Genomic DNA, 23,297 nt, shown 5'->3' with positions numbered 1-23,297 from the left:
ACAGATGGCATTTCCCTCCATCCACACCCCAGAGACCCCAACTCTACCTTCTCCTGGTTGGCCTCTGCATCAATGCTGTTGAGAGCATTCTCCACCCGGGCCAGTCGTCCAGAGAGCGACAGCAACAGGTTGACCACTTTGTCCAGGTCCCCAATAAACAAACGATATTTTTCAAACTCATTGGATTTACAGATCGCTTTTAGGTTGGCTTCCACCTCCTCTCCAAGGGCAGAGTTGGCACTGATGTCCTCTAGCAGTCCTCGCTGGGCCTCCCTCAGGACAGAGAGTTTTCTGCCAATGCTTTCAATAAGCTGTATCTAGGAGAAATAAATAGGGGAAGGCAAAGGATCAGAGTGGGGACAGAAATGGGTCTGCACTTGTAACCTCTGTTTTGGGATCTCCAAGACAGATGGCAGGTTCCACTTGCCATCAGAAACAAAGGAAGCCTGAGCAAGTCATGAGCAATTCCAGTTTTCTGGACAGGCGCCCTCTCTTCTGTCTCTTCAGATCTGGTAGGAATCCGTCACCACCAAACTTCTTGGCATTAGATAAGTGGTACCCAGGGGCTAATTCTCATTTGCCAGATGTAACTTAATGAACGCTTGCTGAGACCATTTAATAAACGGGAATTGAAATGCTTGTGGGAGCAGAGGTTGTCAAAGCATTATCATCAAGTATTTGCCTGGGGCTTCATTCATTTTCCTTCAACCCACTGAAGTATCTCTCATGTGCCCTGGCACTATGTTTCATGTTCGCTCCCTCCATTTGGCTTTTGCAGCCTTTTGGATAAGATTGGGAGTTCTTTTTTTTTTTTTTTTTTTAAGATTGGGAGTTCTTAAGTCCCAATGACTAGGTGTAACTTCTGGTTTTGCCAACTTCCTGGCTGTGTGGCCTTGGGCAAATTTCTTTACAGAATTTAACACTCTTGATCGGCAGAATGGGCATAACTGCAGTACTGACTTCATTGAACAAGACTATGCATGGAAAGGACCTAGCATGGACTGAGTACTTAATGAAGTCTGGCTGCTATCATCATTCAGCTTGGCCCCACTCAACCATTCCAATCCCACGGCTCTGAATCTTTCAGGATTGGGCCCTCATTCCATCTGCAGTCATACTTGTGTTCCTGATGGATTTATGCAGTTTTACCTGCTCTAGATCTCTTCCCTCACTTTGGCTGTTCCCATTCTTTCTTCAGAGCCCAGCTTTGCTCCCATCCTCCCTGCAGGAAGCTGCTGTCCCCATAGCCCTTCTCTCAATGACCTCTTTCTTTTCTGAACTCTCCCGCCTTTCAGAAATAGAACACTCGAGTATAATTTGACATTGTTTATTCCCTGTTTCACGTGGGTGCATCCAGTCTCTCTCCTATTGGTGATAAGTTTCTTCAGGAAAGCACTGCCTGAGTCTTCTGATCTGTCTCCCCTGTAGGTGTAACCAGTTCTGGAACTCCATTCATAGGAAGGTAGTGTGGTAGAGTAGCTGCTTAGAGTCACAGATGCCTGGGTCCCAATTCCACTGCCTCCAAACTGTGACCTTGGGCAAGATACCCAATCTCACGGAGTCTTCTCTGTTTCCTCATCTGTAAACGAGAAGCTTTTCCTCTTCTCCCCCCACCCTGCCACCATGGTAAGGGTTAAATGAGATCATAGAAGTAAAATGCTTAGCATTGCTCCTGGTATATTAAGTGCTCAGTACCTGTTTAGTGCTGCTGCTGCTGCTGCTGTTATTATCATTACCAGGCACTCAGAGCTAGTAGATGCTTGTCTGGTGCAAAGTCTTAAGAATTGAGCCACCCCACATTGCTCATGGCCTGTGCTGTCAGCATCATATTGTTATTAAGAGCATGGACTCTAGTGCCCGACTACTTGGGTTTGAACCCCAGTTCTGCCACAAAGCATTGGTGTAACCTTGAGCAAATCACCCAACCTTTCTGTGCTTCAATTTCCCCATTGAAAAAATGGGATAACAATAGCACCTACCTCATAGTACTGTTCTGAGAAGGAAATGACTTAATATAGGTTACATGCTTAGAACGGCATCTCATATCTTGTGTGTGTATGTATATGTATATGTGTGTATATATAATATATATATAATATATATATATACTGAAGTATGCCTCAGTATATGTTTGTTTTTCTCATATTTTTTTTAGAGAGAGAAAAGGAGAGAGAGTGCACATAAGCAGTGGGGAGGGGCAGGGGAGAGGGAGAGGGGGAGAGAGAATCTTAAGCAGGTTGCACACTAGGTGTGGAGCCTGACACGGGGCTCAATCTCATGACCCTGAGATCAAGACCTGAGCCAAAATCAAGAGCCAGACACTTAACTGACTGAGCCAACCAGGCGCCCTGCTTCAGTGTTCATTTTATTATTATTCCCACCCAGGTACTCTGGGACCATAGGCTTGTAGTTTTCTAGCATGTGCTCCTTTCTAGTAGTTTATTTAGAAATGTCCAAGAAATGTCCCAAGAGAGCCTGCTCTGGGTCAAGGGCCTGTTTCTATTTCAGAACTGGCCCAAAGTCAGGAGATTACCATGATCTTATGTCTGAAGCATCATAGGTTTACATTTAGGGAAAATTCTAAAACCCACTGGGGATTAGGGACCAATGATATGAATGAGGCAACACAATCAGATGCCAACAGGCTCTCAGTTATATCCCTGACCTCTGTTCTCCCAAACAAAACTCAATGCCAGGGACAAGGGAAGGCTGGGGGCCAAACGATCAACTTGGAAAATCACCTACCCATGCTAGCTCTTCATTTCCATCATTCCATAGATCTGGAAGGATGCAAGCAAAGAGAGCCCTTTGTTTCTTGGCACCTGGCTTTGCTACCTGAACTTCATTCAGCCCTGGGGAAAGTGTACTGGCTAAAACTGAGTTGCTTTTCTAGGATATTACAACTTGGTGACCTTCTTCACTTGTCTTCCTCGGAGACAAAAGCTGGCCTAGCTCCCCAAGAATCACTTCAGATCACTATCTGCTGTTCTTTGCTTTGCCATTTCTGATCATTTTTCTCTTCCTGGTCAGACTCTTATTAGGTTTGCTTCTAATAAAAAGGTCCTGAGTAAGCTGGGAGCAGCCTTGCCATGCTCAGGGAACACAAAATCCAAGGAGGCAGGCATCTGAATCAATATAACTTTGATACCACCATACTTCCCATTCTTTCCCTGACATTTTGCTTCCAATTTGAAAGTGGTGGGGAGGTCTCCTGCAAATGGCCTCCAGCTTTCCTACAGGTCATGTCCTGAATGAGAAGCATGGGCACAGGAGCAATTTACATTAAGTTCAGATGTTCACAAAGTGATAAATTAGGCCTTTGGAGTTGCCATGGAAACCCTATTTGCTTAGGAAATAAAATGGGTAAGTGCAGGGAGGGCAAAGTGATTCCAGGAATTTGATTAGAAAACTAGCCCTAGTGATGCTCAGAGGAAGAACGGGGAGGCTTCAGAACATCATAATTATTTCTATTGCTCATTCTAGTATTTTTAAGAGATGATTGATTCTTCTTGCAAAACTTCTTACTAAAGTTTATGGGCCTATAATTTCTCCTCTTTTGGCTTGGTCAATCCATTCCTTCTCCTGAAAAGTCACATGGAGAATACAACCAATGGCTGCTATTGGTCTGAGCTCGCAGTCAAAAACTCTGATGTACAGCGGGCGGTGAGTTACTTACAAGGCTGGCTTATTTCACAGGGATGGCACATGATAAAGTGGGAGGTGCATCATTCTTGACTTCAAGCTCTGGATCTACCCCTAAAGTCTGTAACGCTGAGCAACCTAATCCTCTCCACTGGTAAAACAAGGAGGGGGCAGAAATCACTGTTGAGCAGTTTTAAGGATTCGACAGATCCAGTGATGGTGATGGTGTGGTGGTGGTGCTGCTGCTGCTGCTGATTTCTACCATTCTCATTACTATTATTGGCTGGATCAAAAAGAGAGACTGGAGTTGCACTTGATGAACCCAGGGGGGCTATTTGATTTCCATATTGGAGATATAGGGATGTACCAAGTTGTTGTGGAGCACGTAGAGGGCAGGTCAACCTCCAGACACTCCAACTGAATGCTGAAAATGTAAGACCATATCAGAGAATTTCACCTTTTTTTGAGCCAGTTCAGGGTCAACTTCTTCTTCTCCCAGGCCAATCTCTGCCATCTCAGGCTGGTCTTTCAACTTGTTCAACAATTCTGCTTTGGCCACAGAAATATTGTAATAAGCTGAGTAAGAGGTAGGGATTCCTGGGGCCCCCAGAGGAGGTGAGAAGTGCTGAAATTCTTGTCTGTGGAAACAAAGAATGACCATTTGAATACCTCCGTTGAGAGACTCCTGACCTCTCTGCTTCTTAATTCACCCCATTTGTGAAAGTGGGACCCTGCTTTGCCTGGGAGCTGGGGAATAAGGAACTGGTGGACCAGTAAGCATGGCTGAAATGTAAATGAGCCACATGAAGATCATCAGGAAACCAACTCTGAGAACACAGAAGGCTATTTCTATGCCCCTGACTTCAATGGGTAGGGGAGCTTCTTTAGAGATGATCTGATTTGCTCAGCACCTGACTAAGAGCCAGAAAAAACTGGCAGGCCCCAAAGTTCTGGGCTTCTGATCTTCCATGAGTCCCCTCAGTTCATGGCCCAGGCATATGAATCCCTGGGTGGCGGGGCGGGGGGGTAGGATGTATCTGAGACCTTAGCTATTCATCCTCCATAGCTGTTGGCCTTCCTCCTATCCAACCCCACACTGCCACCCACTCCAGCTCTATCTAGTCTGCTTGTTTACAAAGGCACCCTATGGCTTTCCTAGACACTCTCACAATTTATTCTTTTCTGGAAAAGCCACTACTGCTTGAAATGGCCCCTCCATTGCAGATCTCCCACAGCAAAGAGGTCACCCATGACCTCAGCAGTGGTCACCATGTTGGAGGCCGGGGTTAACACCCCTGCCAGGGACTTGTCACGGCCTACCACATCTCTCATGAGCTCTTCTGAGACTGCCTCTGAGGCAGGCCTTCAGCCTGCGAAGGGATAGCATCTCTCCACTTCTGGCATATCCCCAGTGGCCCCAGCCTCCTCCATGGTTGCAGAATGAAATGGGGAAAAAATGGAACCAGTGGCGCCCAGGGGCTTGACAAGGGTAGCAGCAGACCCTGTTGTCTTGGGTTCACTGAAGCCTGCAGGGCTGAGATGCTGCTTCTCAGAGCCCCAGCCCATACAGGAGAACTGCTCCTCAGGAAAGAAGTAGCTCTGGCTCCATGCTGCCTTGGGTTTGGACTCTTCTGCAATCAAGGCTTCTGGTCTGGAGTGAGGAAGGAGATAAAGAGAAATGCTTTAATGTTGGATTTCAGTGATGGACGGGCAAATATCTCCAACCCCGGTTTATGCAAGAGGGAGGCTCACCCCCACTATATTCTTGTTGCCTACCAGTCACCCCTAACCTCCACCTGTCTGTGTTGCTGTCCCTTTGCTAACCTCTAGCTGCTTGAAAGGAAAAATAGGAGAAACTCATTAGTCATTTTTGCAGCTACTTGCAGCTCTTAGATGAAGGTCAAAAATAATGGTTAAAAGGCTCCACAGCTATTTACCGATTCATGCTATGCTGTCTTCTAATTCATCACACAAAAGAAACTTGGGCATGCCAATATTCCTCATCCAAGGCATTCATTTTACATGTGGGTTTTTAAAGTAACAACACTAATAAATGAACAATAGTAGCTAATATTTGCACAGTGCTAACCATGCTCTAGAAGCTGTCCTAAGATGTGTTTTTATGTGTATGTGTTTGCATGTCTGTGTGTAGATATAGATAAAAAATTTAATGTTCATGACAACCATTTTATAGATAAGGACCATGAGGCACTGAGAGGGAAAATGACTGCCCCAAGGTCACCAGATAGTAAATGACAGACCCATGATTTAGACCTAGGTGACCTAACTCCAGAATCTATACTTTTAGCCACTATGCTATACTGCCAAAGGGAGAACTTGACATCATATAAAGCCTTGTCTGTAAGGAATTTTCTGGCTGGACTATATGTTAGCAGACAAGAGAGTACATTCTGGAGGGAATATGAATGTATGAACTTAGGGAATTCTTATCTATGAGAAAAATATCTAGGGTATGTGTGAGAGTTCTGAGTTAGAAAGTGCTGGAAGGAAGTACAGAATTAAGGGGAAAAAGGATGTGGCTGTATGTCAGTTATATCTCAATAAAACTGGAAGTATATCTTAAAGATATATACTAATTATAGACTCAGATCTCAGCAGACACAGCCCTGTACCATATCATAGTTGTCATATTAGGCACTCTGTTCTAGGGCCACTGTCCTCATAATCTCTGCTAATAGGGCAGGAGTTAAGGAGCTCTATGACAACATAATCTGCATTTGATAATGAGTATCAAAGCAAAAATCAGATTCCTTCTGCAGAGCATAGAGTTCAAAAGGCAAACTATTCCTGTACTTGAACCAGAGTTAGGAGACTTCACCAACACTTGAAAAATTCCACTAATCTGCTTCTATATGTATCCCAGCATGTGTAACTGAATAGTGTGTGGGTTATAGAGATGCTCTGATTTGATTTGGCTGAAAATAGGATGTCTTTTTTTTTTCATTTTACATTCAAAATATTATATATCTCCTTGCTCCTAGCGCTTCTTTCTCCCTTACAAAATCTTAAAGCCACTTCCTTCTGGTTAGAACCCTATGCTTTCTGGAATAGGATCTTGAGGAGCTCCAAGATCTTGGGAGGATGTAATGGGCACAGTGAGCCAGATGGCCTGAGTTCTGGCTACCTGTGATCTTCTGCAGGTTACTTTAGCCCCCCTGTGCCACACTGCTGTCACCTAAAAGATGTGGGACACTAATGACATCTATTTCACAGGTTGGTTGTGAAGATGAAATCCATCAGCACACAAAAGTGCTTAGAACAATGAATGTTTGGCACAATAGTAAGCAGGCAGAAAATATTAGCTTTGGTGGGAATAACACTGTTCCTTAAATCCACATCATTCAAAAGGCATCTATAATTGATTTTCTGCAGCCACAACCTAGGGCTGTGTGCAAACAGATGTTTCTCCTTGCATCCAATCATCATTAAAAAATAAATAAATATCTGGAATGAGTGACAAGATCTCTAGCAATAGCAGTTTTCTTCTCTCTGGCCAAAGCTCCAAGGTGAATGGAGGTTAAGAAAAGGAGGAAGGAATAGGAGGCTGAAAGGGGAAAGTCAGGCCTGTAACCACTAGCTCTGGGACACTCTGCCCTGTGGGGGCAAAAAGGTCTTGTAAAGGCCTTGCTCTCATACAAGAACAAGATCTCTCTGAGAGGGGCTGCCTAGGATGGCGAATAAAGTGTAGGTTTTACTGTCACACAGATCTGGCTTTGGAATCTTTGCTGTGCAATTCCAAGTTAGTCCCTTATTTTCCCCCACTGTATGTAGTTTCCTCATCTGTCAAATGGGAATCATAATGGCCCATGTGGCTGCTGGGAGGTTCAATGAAATAGTGGGTATGAAATGACTAGCAGTGTGTGGCACATACCAAATGCTTAATACATGTTTAGCCATTTGTCTATACATTCTTTCTTCTTAAACGTTAGTGCCTACTACATGCTAGGTCACTCTCCCTTCTCATTGCTGGTAACAGGTAAACAGCCATAGTCTCTTGGCACAAAATGTTTTCCAATGACAATGAGAATGCTCCCCAGCTAGATGGACAGCTTGAGAAGCAGCTGCCAGGGATTGGATAAGAGATTCTCAGGCTGTCTAGGAGTGAGGCCCTGTCATGCTATGCCTGTGGCACCTCATGCTGGAGAACTTTTCAACTGCTTCCAGGTGGCCCAGTAAAGGATTTACATGTCCATAAAAGACACACAAACAAGGTACTTCTAATAGCAACAAGTCTCAGGCGAGTTCCTTCTATGAAGGGATTTAAAGAAAGCACTTATGGGATAGATGCCTTCCCCCATCACCTCCCCCAGCAGTGTGGGCTGAGCTCTCTGAAGGATAACTCCAGGGCTGAGGCCAGAGTTCTTTTTGCTTTGGAGCCAAGAGGACAACCACCATGCAGTCTAGGGCATGCTGATGAGCCCTGGCACGGTGAAGTAGACACACACCAGCAGCCCTGTGGCTAGACTACACTCCTGCTCTGGCCTCCTGCCCAGGCAGCTCGCCCCCTCAACTACACCTATTGCCCACTGAAGAAGCAAATGCAAAGAGGCAGGGAAAGAAGCGGTGCGGGTGGTGGAGAAAGTGGAAGGGGGAAAGGGTGCCTGTAGCTGTTATAAGGATCAAGCAGGGCATAAAGCGCCCACCTCCCCTCGCAGGACCACCTTAGAGCAGAGTTTAGAAGCCCAGGCAGGTCCTGGAGCAGAAGCAGGTCAGGTTGTGAGCTGGCCTCTTGTTCTAGAGAACAAGCAAACGAAAAAGGCAGAGAAGGACCTGCACCAGGCTTTGGGGAAATGCCATGAGGCAACAAGGGTTTAATGTCTTCTGGGAAATAATATAGTATTTTGACAGTGATATTGAAGAACATCAGCAAGTACCATTTACTGAGCACTGATGATGAGCTAGACATGTGGCTCTCTACTTCATCTAGATTATCTTCACATTTACAACAACCATGTGGAATGGAGATCACTGTGCCTGTTTTCTTGGTGAGGAAAATATGAGGCTGGGGACAGTTTAATCCCCCGAGTCAAGGCCACACAGCTGGTAGGTAAATGGTGGAGGTACAATTCAAACTCATGACCTTCAGGGACCTTTCTTTCATAAGCACTTACTTGGGGGAGTCAGTGGTCTCCTTCTCGGATGTCCTCCAAAGCCCACCAGTACCATAATAGCCAGGGTGCTGAGCCTTCTCTGGTGGAGATCCCAAGTGGCTCCTTATTGGAGGCAGGAAATTGCCAGGATGGAGATCAAAGGACTCTTGCTCTGCCGGAAAGCTTGGCAGGCCCTGCCTTGGAGCCTCCAAATGACCAAAGCCCAAGGGTTGTGGCTGCTCCAGGACCTCTTCGGGATGGAGGGCACTCATACCAGTGGTTTCTGAACTGAAATACTGGGGTGGCAGCTCCTCCTCCTCCCCCCCCTTCTCCCCCCTTTCTTCCTGTTCTTCATCTTCTTCGTCCTCTGCCTCTTCCTCTTGCTGCTGCTGCTGCTGCTGCTGCTGTTGTTGCTGCTGCTGGACTGCACGAAAGAGCCTGTACTTCTCCCAGTTGGGAGGAGGAGGGCGAGGAGGAGGAAATGCCTTCTTCCTGGCTCCCAGAGGATCAGGCTGGGTCTCATCAACTTTGGTGAAGAGCTCCCTCCTGTGCTGCCCCCAGGCCTGGGAGCTCTGGGGCTCCAAGTTGATATGGCTCTCTGAGAAGGCCCGGCTACGTAGTGGGTAAGGCACAGAGGCCATGGAGCGCCCCTCCTCATAAAGAGAAGTTTCGTCTGTTTTTTTCGAGGAGTGCTTGAAGTCTCCAAGGAGGTCAAGGGAAGAGATCGCTCGGTAGCTTGACAAGTCCAGTGGTGGGTTCTCAAGGCAAGGGTGGAACGGGGTTGCCCATGAAAGGCTAGCCTTGGGATGAGCCATTTCCCTGTAAAACAGCAAGATGAGGACTGTGTAAAGCAAGTTGCAGATGGCCCCATATTTTGGATAACGTCATTTCTGTAAAACTCAAGATGGCCCCCAAACAAAGCAAATATACGCAGTAAATGTAATCATAAGAATAGTAATACTAACATATAATATTGATAGCTAACACTTAATAAGTATGCACTAAATGCCAGGCATTGTTTCAAGTGCTTTCCAGGTCATCTTAAGTTAATTAATGCTCATAATGATCTGAGGAGGTAGCTATCATTAGTGTCCCCATTTTACAGCCAGGAAGACTAAGGCACAGACAGGTTAAGGAACTTGCTCAGGGTCATAAAGCTAGTGAGTGGTAGAACTAGGATCTAACCTGGACAGTCTAGCTCCAAAGTTTGGATACACACACTACCGTACTCTGGCACTCAGATTGAATGTGCTGTGTACTGGGGCCTACAAGTTCAGCTATCCTGTTAAATTGTTTTTGTTTGCTTTGTTTCTAATCAGGAAAGATTTTAAATATTTAGAAACATACAGAGATTGCTATAATAATTATTCATGTTCTCACCTACTGCCTAGGATTAGCATATTTTACTACACTGCCATCTTATGCTTGATGATTTTTTTAAAAGATATACATAATACCCTGTTTCACTCCTCACTTCTATTCCCCTGATGCCTCTCCAGATGCAAGCTGTATCGTGGATCTGACATGCTTTCTGTCCATGTTTTTATAGTTGTACCAAAAAATATCAAGCAGGCAATCCCCAAATATCTACAATTTGGGGCTTAAAATACCTCCTTCTAAAGCAATTCTAGTCAGAATTCTCAACAGGAATTTTTAACTATGGCATTTTTCAATTAACTGGCAAAATAAAGTAAGATGTTATATTAAAAATATTTTGCTACAGAAGAAATAGGAGTAAGGGATTAGGTATATTATAAAGCAATTACAATTAAAACAGTGTGTTACTGATTAATAAAGCAGAATGAAAACTCCAGAAACATATCAAATTATCTATAAAAACATCATATATAATTCGCCTTCCATAATAAGGAGATAAAGAACAATTTTTAAAAAATTTTTTGAAAAAAAATAAAAAATAAAAAACTAAAAAATTTTGAGATAACTGCAGAGCAGTGATATTTGGAGTATACCATCTATTATATACTAAGATAAATTCCAGATTCAATAGTTAAGGGTGTGTGTGTGTGTATTTCAATGTATGTGTTATATGCATATACATGTATATATATTATATGTTTAGAAGAAAAAAACTATCAGGAGATTAAAAAGACTATCACTTGTGAGGCAAAATGAGATTCTCATCTTATAAGCAATAGAGTTCAAAAAGAATATCCAAAGAGACAAGTCCAGGTTTATTTAAATATGTATAAAATATGCATAAAAAGTCAAACTTCTATATAATAGTGACCAAAGCCAAAGGACATCTCTTTAGTCTCAGAGAATAAAGAGTTAAGCCCTCAAACCCAAAGATCTGGTTTCCTGCTGTAGCCTGTGAGCAATCAGCATCATTCTAAGTACTGCCTAGTGACAGGAAATTCCAGCAGTTCAATTAAATCATCAGACAGAATACCCATTCAATAGTCATACTGAAGACTGAGAATATTTCTTTAAGAAATAATGATACACATAATGGTAGCCAAGCTCAGATAGAATGAAGAACAAAATCTCCTTCACTTGGCTCATCTTCAGTCCCCATCATGGCTAGCTCATCACTTGCATGTATCAGAAATTCCCTTCCACATATCCACACTCCCTTCTCATTTGGGCCTTCGCCCACCTATAGTTCCTTTAGATTAGAACAACTCTTTGTGTTCAAAGTGTTCTGCCTGGCATTTTATACATCAGGAAACAAACAAACACCTAGTACTTATTACACAACTGATGAGTTATTGAACACTACATCTGAAATTAATGATGTACCATGTGCTGTACTATATGCTGGCTAATTGGATTTAAATTTTTAAAAAAGAAAACAAGGCGGTGAGTGGAAAGTAAAAGGATGACAAATGCTATCAGGCAGAGAACTTTCCTGACCACCTTATCTAAAATAGAGATGACTTATCCTTAACAATCCTTTTCCTATTTTGTTCTTTCTCAGAACATGTATCCCTGCCTAATATTACATCACATACCTACTTTTACTTGTTTATTTCGTGCTCCACTCTCTAACTAAAATGTAAACTCCATGAGGGCAGGGATCTCAGGTGTTTCATTTATCTAGTACCTAATGTCTGGCACACAGTAGGCATTTAATAAATATTTATTTAATAAATTAATTAATGAATAGAAATATCATATGATACAATAGTTCCACTGGCTATATACCCAACAAAAATGAAAACACTAATTTGAAAAGATATACGCACCTTTATGTTCACTGCAGCATTATTTAAAAGAACCAAGATATGGAAGCATCCCAAGTGTCAATAACAGATGAATGGATAAAGAAGATGAATGGATAAAAAAAAAAGGCACATGTACACACACACACAGGAATATTACTCAGCCATAGAAAGGATGAGATCTTGCCATTTGCCACAGTACAGCTAGACTTAGAGGGTATTATGCTAAGTGAAATAAGTCAGATAGAGAAAGACAAATACCATATGATCTCACTCATACGTGGGACCTAAAAAACAAAATAAATAAACAAAAAGCAGGAACAGACCCATAAATACAGGAAACTATCTGATGGTAGCCAGAAGGGTGCAGGGCAGTGGGAGGGAATGAAAAATGGGTGAAGGGGAGTGGGAGATACAGGCTTCCAGTTACATTTGTGAGCATAGCATAATGTATAGACTTCTCAAGTGACTATGCTGTACACTTGAAGCTAATGTAATGTTGTGTATCAAATATACTTCTAGAAAATAATAAAATAAATGAACACATGCCAAAAATGAAAAAAAAACCCAACAGCCATGATATTCATATCATAACAAAGTTGAGTTAACGGCAAAAATTAACAAACAAGGCAATTAAGCTCTAACAATCCTAAATCTTTATCAAACAACATAGCACCAAAATTCATAATGCAAAAGCCATAGGAAATAGAAAGGTAGAAAAGGGGAGCAATAAAATATGAGGCTTTTTCAGCTGATGACAGATATGACAGTCAAAACTAAGATAATGGGAACATTATATTTCTCCATTTTCAAGGGCCCATTGAACCCTTTTTAAATTGACTCTCTATTAGGACAAAAAGTGAAAGAAGTACAGACTATGGTACCTAATCACTACATAACAACACTAGAAATTAGTAACAAAAATGAAAGACAAAAGCTTTTAGCACATAGAAAATAAAAGGGAAAAATATCCTCCACTCTAGTCAACGAAGAGATCTGACCTGAAATTGTAGAATACCTAAAAAAAAAAAACAATGAAATATCAGAAGCTAGAGAATATGACTGACAAAAGCAGTGGTCAAAGGAGAATCTGTAGCCTCCAACGCTTTTATATTAATACATAAGAACAAATTAAAATCAATGAATTAAGCATTGAACAAAAGAAGTCAAGAAAAGAGCCACAGAAACAGACCTAAGCAAAGCAGAAAGAAAACTAATTGCAGAAATTAATACACTAGAAAACAAATGGTAGAATTAATAATTAAAGCCAAAAGTTACTTCTTCAAAAAAATATAAAACAATAAAAAAGATAAACCATTTGCTAATCTAATTAAAAATCCCAAATGCACAAAATTAGAAATGGAGAAATAACCACAGTTATGGAGTAAATGAAAAGAGTAAGAGAATACTTTGTTCTACTCTATGAAAACACATTTGAAAGCTTAGAATGGTTTTCCAGGAAAACAAAAATTACCAAAACCAATTGCAGAAGAACAGGAATATCAAAACCCATCTGTTACTATAGGAAACAATGTTGATACATTTGACAAAAAAGATAGCACACTCACGCTGTCTTCTGTGAATTCTACCAACTTCCAAGGATCAGACAACCTCAATGCTATTCACACTTCCTAGACTCTAGAATCTACTGAGGGAGAAGAAAAGAATCCTGCATAATGTCGATACCAAAACCCAACAACTAGAACATATATAGAGGAAAACTAGAAACCAGTCTCATCTAAGAATACTAATGGAAAAGTCTCACCATTTTTTTGCATTTAAAAACATAAATAAAATTATAAAAAGGAAAAACATAAATATTAGGACATTAGCACATATAAAGAATTTATTAATAAACTACCAACATATATTGAAAGTGCACATTCAAAAAATTCTTCCTAAAGAGGGTGCATGACCCAAAAAAGTCAGAAATCACTGGTCTGGGAGCGTTGTTCTTAATCAAAGTGGCTCTTGATCGAAATTACCCGGAGAGGTCATTGAAAATGCAAATTTCTAGGCCCTGCCCCCCACCCCCGAAATTGGGATTCAGCACCTCTGCGGCAGGGCCTGGGAATCTGCAACTACCCTCAAGGGATTCTACTACAAGTGGCCATATTACAGAAACCAGGGTCCGGGGTGAAAACGATGGGAGTGCTGTGGCTTGGGATGGAGGTTTGGGGGAGCAGAGTTCTTTGGCCCAGTCGGATTGGTTTCCAATCTATACAGCATGTCTTCCACCCCTTGCCAAACACCTTCCCACCTTCTTTCCCTGCCTCTCTCCACCCCCCTTCTCCACCCTCATCTCCAATCTAGCTCTTAAGGAAATGCAGGTGGTGTCAGCGTCTCCAAAGGCCCCAGCTGGGCCGATGTCCTGTAGGATGGTGAGTCCCGCCACAGAATAGTACTTAAATTTACCATTCTTTCTTTTTCCTTTGCCAGAGCACAGGAAAGGCAAGGCAAGAAGAGCATAATGGAAAGAACACAGTGTCAGAAAAACTTGGGTCTGAATTCCAGTAAAAATTTAAAATCTGGCTCTATAACACAAAAAACTGCATGACCTTGCACATAGTATTTATCTCAGTTTCCGTAAAATATTTATCTACAAAGCTGCTGTGAGGATTAACTATCTAAAAGGGACCTAGCAATGATGCTGGGTACATGGGAGGTGATTAATAATGACAGACTATATTTATTATTAGGACAGAGTCCCTTACTCAGGGCCACTGCTTATGGTTATGGCAGTTGCACAGTGTACAACCTTCACTGCCGTGTGCTTCGGCTTTGTTCCTTGTTCTCACCAAAGGAGTTGGACTGCACTGTCTCCCTGGTTACTGTTCAGCCCTGCTCAATAGCCAAGAAAGCAGGAGATCTTAGGTCTCAGCTCAGCCACATGCCTGCCTAGCTAGGAGGCCTGAGCTAACCAAGGATTTTAACTCTGGGCTCATTTACTCACTGTTCTCATCTACTCAAAACGGACAGATAAGGGGATCCCTGGGTGGCTCAGTGGTTTGGTGCCTGCCTTCAGCCCAGGGAGTGATCCTGGAGACCTGGGATCGAGTCCCACATTGGGCTTCCTGCATGGAGCCTGCTTCTCCCTCTGCCTATGTCTCTGTGTCTCTCATGAATAAATAAATAAATTTTTTTTAAAAAAGGGACAGATAATAAAAGGCAAGTTTAGGTTTCAGAGCAGTGTGAAAATCAATAGGATTAGATATTCGAAGTTGTCTTGTTCAGGTACTAACATAACTAAGCACTTATGTTACCCTTACAGAATTTACCTACAGGTAGCCAACTCCAGAATCAGTTGGAAGAGACAAACATGCTCTCCTAGACATCTGGTGTCCTTTTTCGTGGCACTGTAACCTTACCTGGGGCCCCTGGGCTCTGGCAAGGCAACCTGGAAATTGTTATTCTCTGTGTTAATCCTAATCCTTTAAAAACCACTCCCCCCTCTCCACTTCCATGGCTTGTGCAGGGCCAGCCTGAGCCCTTGTAGAGTCACTTACATTGGGGGAGCAGAAGTGGGCATGACTCTGCAAAGGGAAAGGAGTACCTTTCATGGTATAGGCTGGGTCGTTGTGTGTCCTTCCACACAGCTGTTGAATATTATACTGTGCAAGGTGACAAGATCAAAGGGGAACAAAAGTGACACAGCTCCTTCCTTCTGGGCAGTACAGCTGGAGCAAACGGGTGAATAGAAGGCTTCCACTGAAGTTGTCAGGCTCAAACAAAGGATAGTGGCCTCTCTAGTATTCCTATTTTCCAAGGGCTCAAGCTGTCTGCATGCTTGGGTCTCTGCCTTGGGACCATGTGGAGTGGAGTGAAGGACAGGGAGTTTTGTTAAGGGAAAAGGGCTATGGTTTCTTACTTCTAGTGTGTGTTAGGTACTGCTTCATGTACTTTCGTGTAGGTATTTCTATTAATGTTCACATCAACCCATCAAAGTCAGTGCCATTATTGTCAGTTGGCGGGTAAGAATTGTGAGGCCTGATAGGGGTAAATCAGGGACACCTGAGTGGCTCAGTTGGTTAATCATCTGCCTTCAGCTTAGGTCATGATTCTGGAGTCCTGGGATGGAGTCCCATATCGGGCTCCCTGCCCAGTGGGGCATCTGCTTCTCTCTCCCTCTGCTTCTCTTACTCTCTCTTTATCTTTCAAATAAATAAATAAAATAAATAAAATCTTTTAGAAAAAAAGGGGGAGCAGTTAAATCATTTTCCTAACCAGTAAGAAGCAGCAATGTCCAGACGAACTTGCCTTATTCCAACTCCAAGGGACAATCCCCCTGGAGCAAGGACTCTTAGGGGGAAGCAAAAGGTACTCGCACTGCAGTCATCCCCACATGCCCACAGAGACATTAGCTCTTTATGTGGAAGCATGAAAGCTAAGTGTAAGAAAGGGCTTTGTTGACACCAGCAAGGAGACTACATCTCAAAAACAAAAGCAAACTGCTTGCCAAGTCCTGGGCTGTTCCTCTCTTTTCCTCTTGGCACAGGTTATCTTTTCTTCTGATGAACAGATTTTCCCCTTTTGTTAAAAAAATCCCCCCCCCCTTTTGGCCTAATAGTGATCAAGAATGAAAACTAATATTAGCAGAGACTGAAAAATCTCCTCCTACCTCCTCCCCAGTCTTTCTGAAGTTTTCTTTTTTGGAAGTTTTGTTTTTAAACTCACCACAATAGCTTGGTATTCCAGGATCTCAGCAGCAAGGGTACACAGGGCCAGCCCCTCTCCCCTTTCCCTTTCCTCAGCAGCCAAAAGATAAGACTGCTCCAAGAGAAATAGCCACTCCCAGGTTTTTGCTGAAGGAAATATTTGCAAGATCCAGGAAGTGAGACACAAGGAGGCTTACTTACACAGGGAGGGGAGGAAGGCCCAGAGGGATTGTTATTGCCACCCTTCTCTGCCCCTGGGCCCACAGAACTTCAAGTAAGGAACAATTAGTCTGGCAATTACAAATGCAAGTGGTAAGACTCGCACTGACCTTCCACAGCCCCCAGGAGGCTGGTGCAAAGAGAACAGAGAAGTTTTTGCTTTCTTGTGGCTGTCCTGGAGCTAAAGCCTAGCTCCCCCTCTCCAATGGCCCCAACTTGGAATTTCCAAGAAGGTCTTCCTATTATTCCTCTGGATTTCACATGGTGCCATGGACATGGCAGTAAGGGGATGAGAGCAATCTGTCTTGTTTATGGAGAGTCCATCATGCATCAAGCATGGGGCTGGACAGTTGACAGACCCACTTTCATTTAGGTCTGCAATCTTCTGGCATGGGTATTCTCTTGGCCATGTTAGAAATGAGGCTCGGAGAGGTTAATTGGGTGAACACAAAGGGAACAGTGGCCAGAAGTTACAGTTAAGGTCCATCTGACTTCCATGCCCCCACTTTTGCCCACGCAACATGCTGCCTCTTCAGCATTCTGATAACCTTCTCAAGAGATTTAGTAAGAAAACATTTTAGGAGCAAACAATACATTGTCAGGGGACCTGAGGGGTCTGATACAAGAATAATTCAGCTGAGGATCAGGCTGGCCAAGCTCATTAAGGCTCTATTCCCTGATATCCAGAGGTAATGAAACTTTGGCATGCATAAGAATCACCCGGAGGGCTAATTAAAACACAGGTTTCTGGAGCCCATCCCCAGAATTTCTGATTTAGTAGGTCTGGGGCAAGGTGGGGAATTTTAATTTCTAACAATTTCCCGGATGATGATGGTACTGCTGATCTGGGATCACACTCTGGGATCTATTGCTCTAAACAGTCATTACCTACAAGGTTCCCAACTCATTGGGATATCTTAAAGAGGTATAAAGCCATTAAAAAAACTTCTCAAAACAAAATTCACTTAATTAACAGGTGACAACTAGGATAAAGATTTACAAAATAAAATAATGGGAATACTGGTCCAAAAAGTTCTGGGAATCCTGATGTTATTCAAGGAAATTTGGTGCCCCACCATGGTTAAGCAACAGACAGGTCAGGGAAAGAGAGGACTTGTCTATTTGAGTCCTCATGTATACCTGATGTTAATGTACTGACTTTTAAAAATCTAGAATACAATAGGAAAGACTTAATACCAAAGTTATGAAGAACACAATTCTATCATGGACAGTTTAAAAGGCATTCTGGTTGCTCAATTATTCTCTGGGATGCATGTATGTAAGGCTTAAGATTTTAAACCTTTGGGAGTAACCCTAAAGATCCACAAAATGTAGTAACTGGTCATTTTGCAAAGGGTATGAATTTGACTTCCAAGGTATCATAGTACTGGTTTATAGGACAAGGCACCTAGCAAAGGCCTTGTCAACCACTTGGCACTGCCATTTCAACATGGCTTGAGGGGTCTCTGATGTCAAGGTACACAGATGCAGTAACCATGGCAGAGAGAAAATGTGCTTCTTTATGAATAATGGCACTGAAGTGCAAACTATCTGCAAGATAGTGCTGGTGATAGAAGTGATGGAAAGGTCTTAAGAAAGTGATGCTTCTGAGCTAGACTGTACAATGTTTATGGTGGGAGTGGGAGGTTCTGTGTTGCAGTGTTAGTGACAAATTTGGAAATTTGCAAAAGTCTGGTGACATACACTTTCAGAAATATCAAAGCTCTCAGACTTAAATATGCAGAAGGACTGGTTGATAGAGAATTCTAGCAAACCAAATGCTAGATAACAGTGAGATCAAGCATGTCTGGTAAGTAATACTGTCTATCATTAGTATGGGGATTTTTCCAAAGCCTTTGATCTTTAACTTCATAGGCCTAAATCAAACCAATCAATCTTCTTCTTTAGATTTTCTTTTTTATTATAAATTCCAGCAACTTGACATGTACCCCCCAAATACCATGTGTATTCAACCCCAGCTATTTATAGCTTACTAGCTGCCTTTCTGGATTTTCTTTGTGTGTGGCTACTATCAGATTCAACATGTGATTTAGGATTTAGCCTTTTTGGTTAATATTAATTAAAAATACTCATTTCTTTGCAAGACCCAGTATTTGTATACCTGTCATTGTTAATAGCTATATTCTGTTCCATCATGATGATATATTTGATTGGTAAATCTTTTCCATGATTACAAATAGCACTACTATGAACATCTTTAAGCAAATACTATTTTCCTTGTTTTAAAGGCTATTTCTTTGGGCGTCTGCTGGGTCAGTGGGTCTGAACAGTTTTCTAACTCTTGTTGCATATTTCTAGATTGTTCTCCAGGAAAATTGAACCAATTTATACTGCTCCCAGAAACGGTTTCCTCACAGCCTTGTCAAGATAGGGTTTTATGGGTTCTGTTTATCATTTCCATTAATTGTTGATAGTTTAATAAGCAGTTGTGACATGTAGAAGTTGTTTTTGTTTGCATTTCTTTAATTGCTAGTGAGAATGTACTTTTCCAGGCAGTGATTTCACTGCCTTGAGTTTCTCCAGTGTAAATTGCCTGCTTAGTTTCCTTGCCCTTTTATGAAGCTGAATCTGAAAGCTGACCTTCTATATCTATATCCATTCTTTTTTTTTTTAATTTATTTTTTATTGGTGTTCAATTTACTAACATACAGAATAACACCCAGTGCCCGTCACCCATTCACTCCCACCCCCCGCCCTCCTCCCCTTCTACCAGCCCTAGTTCGTTTCCCAGAGTTAGCAGTCTTTACGTTCTGTCTCCCTTTCTGATATTTCCCACACATTTCTTCTCCCTTCCCTTATATTCCCTTTCACTATTATTTATATTCCCCAAATGAATGAGAACATATAATGTTTGTCCTTCTCCGACTGACTTACTTCACTCAGCATAATACCCTCCAGTTCCATCCACGTTGAAGCAAATGGTGGGTATTTGTCATTTCTAATAGCTGAGTAATATTCCATTGTATACATAAACCACATCTTCTTTATCCATTCATCTTTCGTTGGACACCGAGGCTCCTTCCTTGCCATCAGGGAAATACAAATCAAAACTACAATGAGATACCACCTCACACCAGTGAGAATGGGGAAAATTAACAAGGCAGGAAACAACAAATGTTGGAGAGGATGCGGAGAAAAGGGAACCCTCTTATATCCATTCTTTATAGTTTTTGGACAGTCAGCTGTTATCAATGATGCTGACCACATTTTCCTCATTCTGTTGTTTAGCTTATTATATATATTTTTAAGATTTTATTTATTTATTCATGAGAAACATACACAGAGAGAGAGAGGCAGAGACACAGGCAGAGGGAGAAGCAGGCTCCATGCAGGCAGCATGACATAGGACTCAATCCCGGGTCTCCAGGATCAGGCCCTGGGCTGAAGACGGCGCTAAACTGCCGAGCCACCCAGGCTGCCCTTGCTCATTATATTTTATTTTACAAAGTACTACCCCAAAAAACTTTTTGTATTTTTAAAATCATCCATCTTGTCTCTAATGATATCCTCCATTTAACAGAAACAAATTTATCTTCCATTCATAGTTGGAACAAATATGCTACTCCACTGTCTGCTTCCTGGAAGTTTCTACAGAGCATTGTATGTGCTATGGATCTAAGTTAACTATTCTCTAAATTGATACCTAAATTTCCAACATCTATTAAAGAAAGAGTGATTGCTTTCCCCAGTTCAGGGATGCTTCCAGTGTGCTCTATATTCTTGGAATAGCTTGAATCTATTCCTAGAAACTCTTTTTTAAAAAAATTTCACTGTTTGCCTTTTTTCAACCCTCTCTCATATGGTTTTGATAATTGTCACTTTATGACAGGCTTTAGAATCTGATAGGGTAAGTCTACCATCATTGCCTTTTTAAATTAATGTATTCTTTGGTATTCTTGCCCACTTACTCTTCCAGATAAATTTCACTATGAATTTGACAAGTTCTATAAAGCATCCTGCAGTGACTAATTGGCAGTGCCTCACATCTATACATTAACTTAGGGAGTGCTGTAATAATCACTGCTAGATTTACTCTCCTCAGACTGAAGCAGCGTATAGCTATGCATTTATTCAGGTCTTTATCTCTCCCGTTAGAGTTTTATAATTTTCCTGGAATAAGTTTACATTAATGCCCAAGATTACATTAATGCCCAAGTATTTAAATTCCCTTTGTCACACTTTTGACAAACCCATGCCTCAGAAGACTGCATTCTTTGTAGGTGGCAATGTCTTCCTGAAAAGTGTACTCTTCCTAATACAATGAGATTCAATTGTGAATTATCCATTTTCTTTCACTCAATCAGCAAATAGGAAATGTGTACTGGATATTCCATACTCTGCTCATGATGTGGTTTGATAAAAGGAAGGAAGAGAGCCCTAGGCTAAGAGCTGAAAAATCTGGGTCATAGTCTAGTTTTGTCACGTACTTGCTTTATAATCCTGGAAGCAAAGGGCTCTGGAGTCCGATGCCCCTTTGACCTTGGGCAAATGACTTTCATCTATCTATAAGTTCCCTCATCTGTAAAATTGGGTCAATAAATGGTAACTATCTCATGGGGTGATGATAAATAATAAATAATTCATGTGAAATGCTTATAGCAGTGCCTGACACATAATAAACACTTCATGAATGTTAGCTATTATACCTTTTGTTGTTGTTGTTCTTTATAACAGTATAGTACTACCTTCTCCTGAGTCTTGGCTTCCTTATCAGTGAAATGGGAAAAATAGGGCTTGACTGCAAATGGTTGTTGTAAGGATTAACTATGGCCACATATATAAAAGCGCTCTACATGTTCTAAAGCTCTGTGCCAAATGGAGCATCAGGAAGGATCAGAGGAAGCAATCACAGGTACAGAAAACCAAGAGAGATAATCTAGAAAATACTTTCTTTTGGATTTTAAATGCATCATTTATGGATCTGCTTTTTCTCCTGGCAGATCTACTCACTGACGTTTTTCCCTCCTGCTAATATTATAATGCATTTGCAGTCTCTGCACACAAATCAAATAACAGTGGAGGGAGAAAACCAAAAGTGTAACTACCTGAAATTAAAATTCATCGCAGGCTTCCCGGCAAAGAGAGTGGCTCAAGAATATACGTTTGATTTTCCCACCTACACCTATCATTCCAATTGTGACAGAAATGACATAAGAAACATTAAAAATGTGTGTGGGGGTTGGAGGGGAAGGTGAGCGGAAACTCCATCAAGGTTTCGTCTCTTAAATGTCATCTCTGCCCTTGACCTTCTTATCTTCCTGAGATCATAAACTGTCATCCAGCTTCACCTCCAAATTCTTTTTTTTTCTTTCCATTGACCTCTCTTTTCTGATTTTAAATTTAAACTGCTTTTCCAGATCTTGACCAAACCTGCACTTAAACCAGTGGTTCTCATAATTAGCTTGCATCGGAATTGCTTGGAGGGCTTGTTAAAACACAGCTTGAGAGCCCCAACCTGGGTTTCTGATTCAGTAGGTCTGAGTGGGGCCTCAGGATTTGCATCCCTAACCAGTTCAGAGGCAATACCGAGGTTGCCGGTCCCAGGAGCACATTTTGAGGACCACCAGTTTAAACATTACTGCTCCCTCTAATTACCACCCCATTCCTCTTCTTCCTTTCCCTAGCCAACTTATTCTTTTGAGACATTTCTAAAATGTTCAGCTATGTTATTAAAGTTATTTTAAAATATTTTTCTTTTTTTAAAAGATTTGATTTATTTATTCATAAAAGACACACAGAGAGGGGCAGAGACATAGACAGAGGGAGAAGCAGGCTCCCTGCCAGGGAGCACAATGCGGGACTTGATCTCAGGATCCCAGGATCACGACCTAAGCCAAAGGCAGATGCTCAAACCCCTGAGCCACCCAGGTGTTCCTTAAAATATCTTTCTAATGACACAGTGTCACTACCACATAATCACTGTATTAAAATTAATGAAAGGAAATGGAAACCTTCCTACATTGGTAGTGGAAATGTGAAACGGTACAGCCACTTTGAAAAACAGGCTGTTCCTCAGAAAGTTAATAGAATTGCCATATGGCCCCCAGATTGCACTCCTTAAGTTTAGACCCAAGAGAACTGAAAACACGTCCACCCAGAAACTTGCACACGAATGGTCACAGCAGCATTATTCACAGTAGCTGAAAAGTGGAAACTACCTAAATGTCCACCAATAGATGAATGGATACATCAAAAGTGGTATGTCCATATAGTGAAATATTATTTGGCAAAGAAAAGGCATGAAGTACATTTCTTTCCTATGAATCCCCTTACAGACATCATGCCCTCTACTTTCTATGCCCACCACTGTACTAAGTTTGCTTTCCTGAAGATCACTTGTGGTTCTGAACTGTCAAAGCCAGTAGTGGTCCTCTTCTCATCTTTTGTCATGGTGCACTGGCCTGCCTCTTCTACCATGCCAGCTGCTTGCTTCTTCAGCGTATTTGCTGGTTCTTCTTCATCTTACC

The 23,297-nt window shown here is 41.9% G+C and overlaps 1 protein-coding gene across 2 annotated transcripts in view; it reads right to left on the bottom strand.

Annotated features, from left to right (window-relative positions):
- SHROOM4 (shroom family member 4) overlaps window positions 1-23,297 on the bottom strand; it is a 267,208-nt gene that overhangs the window by 5,380 nt on the left and 238,531 nt on the right. For both annotated transcript variants that reach the window (XM_077889500.1, XM_077889501.1), the window contains 4 exons: window positions 8,775-9,572; window positions 5,144-5,293; window positions 4,100-4,280; window positions 48-317 (listed from right to left, as the gene is read on the bottom strand). In XM_077889500.1, the coding sequence (XP_077745626.1) occupies window positions 48-317; window positions 4,100-4,280; window positions 5,144-5,293; window positions 8,775-9,572 (1,399 nt within the window). The remainder of the gene's footprint in view (window positions 1-47; window positions 318-4,099; window positions 4,281-5,143; window positions 5,294-8,774; window positions 9,573-23,297) is intronic.

The sequence above is a fragment of the Canis aureus genome, chromosome X, assembly GCF_053574225.1.
Source record: "Canis aureus isolate CA01 chromosome X, VMU_Caureus_v.1.0, whole genome shotgun sequence".
Lineage (NCBI taxonomy): Eukaryota > Metazoa > Chordata > Mammalia > Carnivora > Canidae > Canis > Canis aureus.
This window is presented reverse-complemented; position numbering and strand designations above follow the sequence as displayed.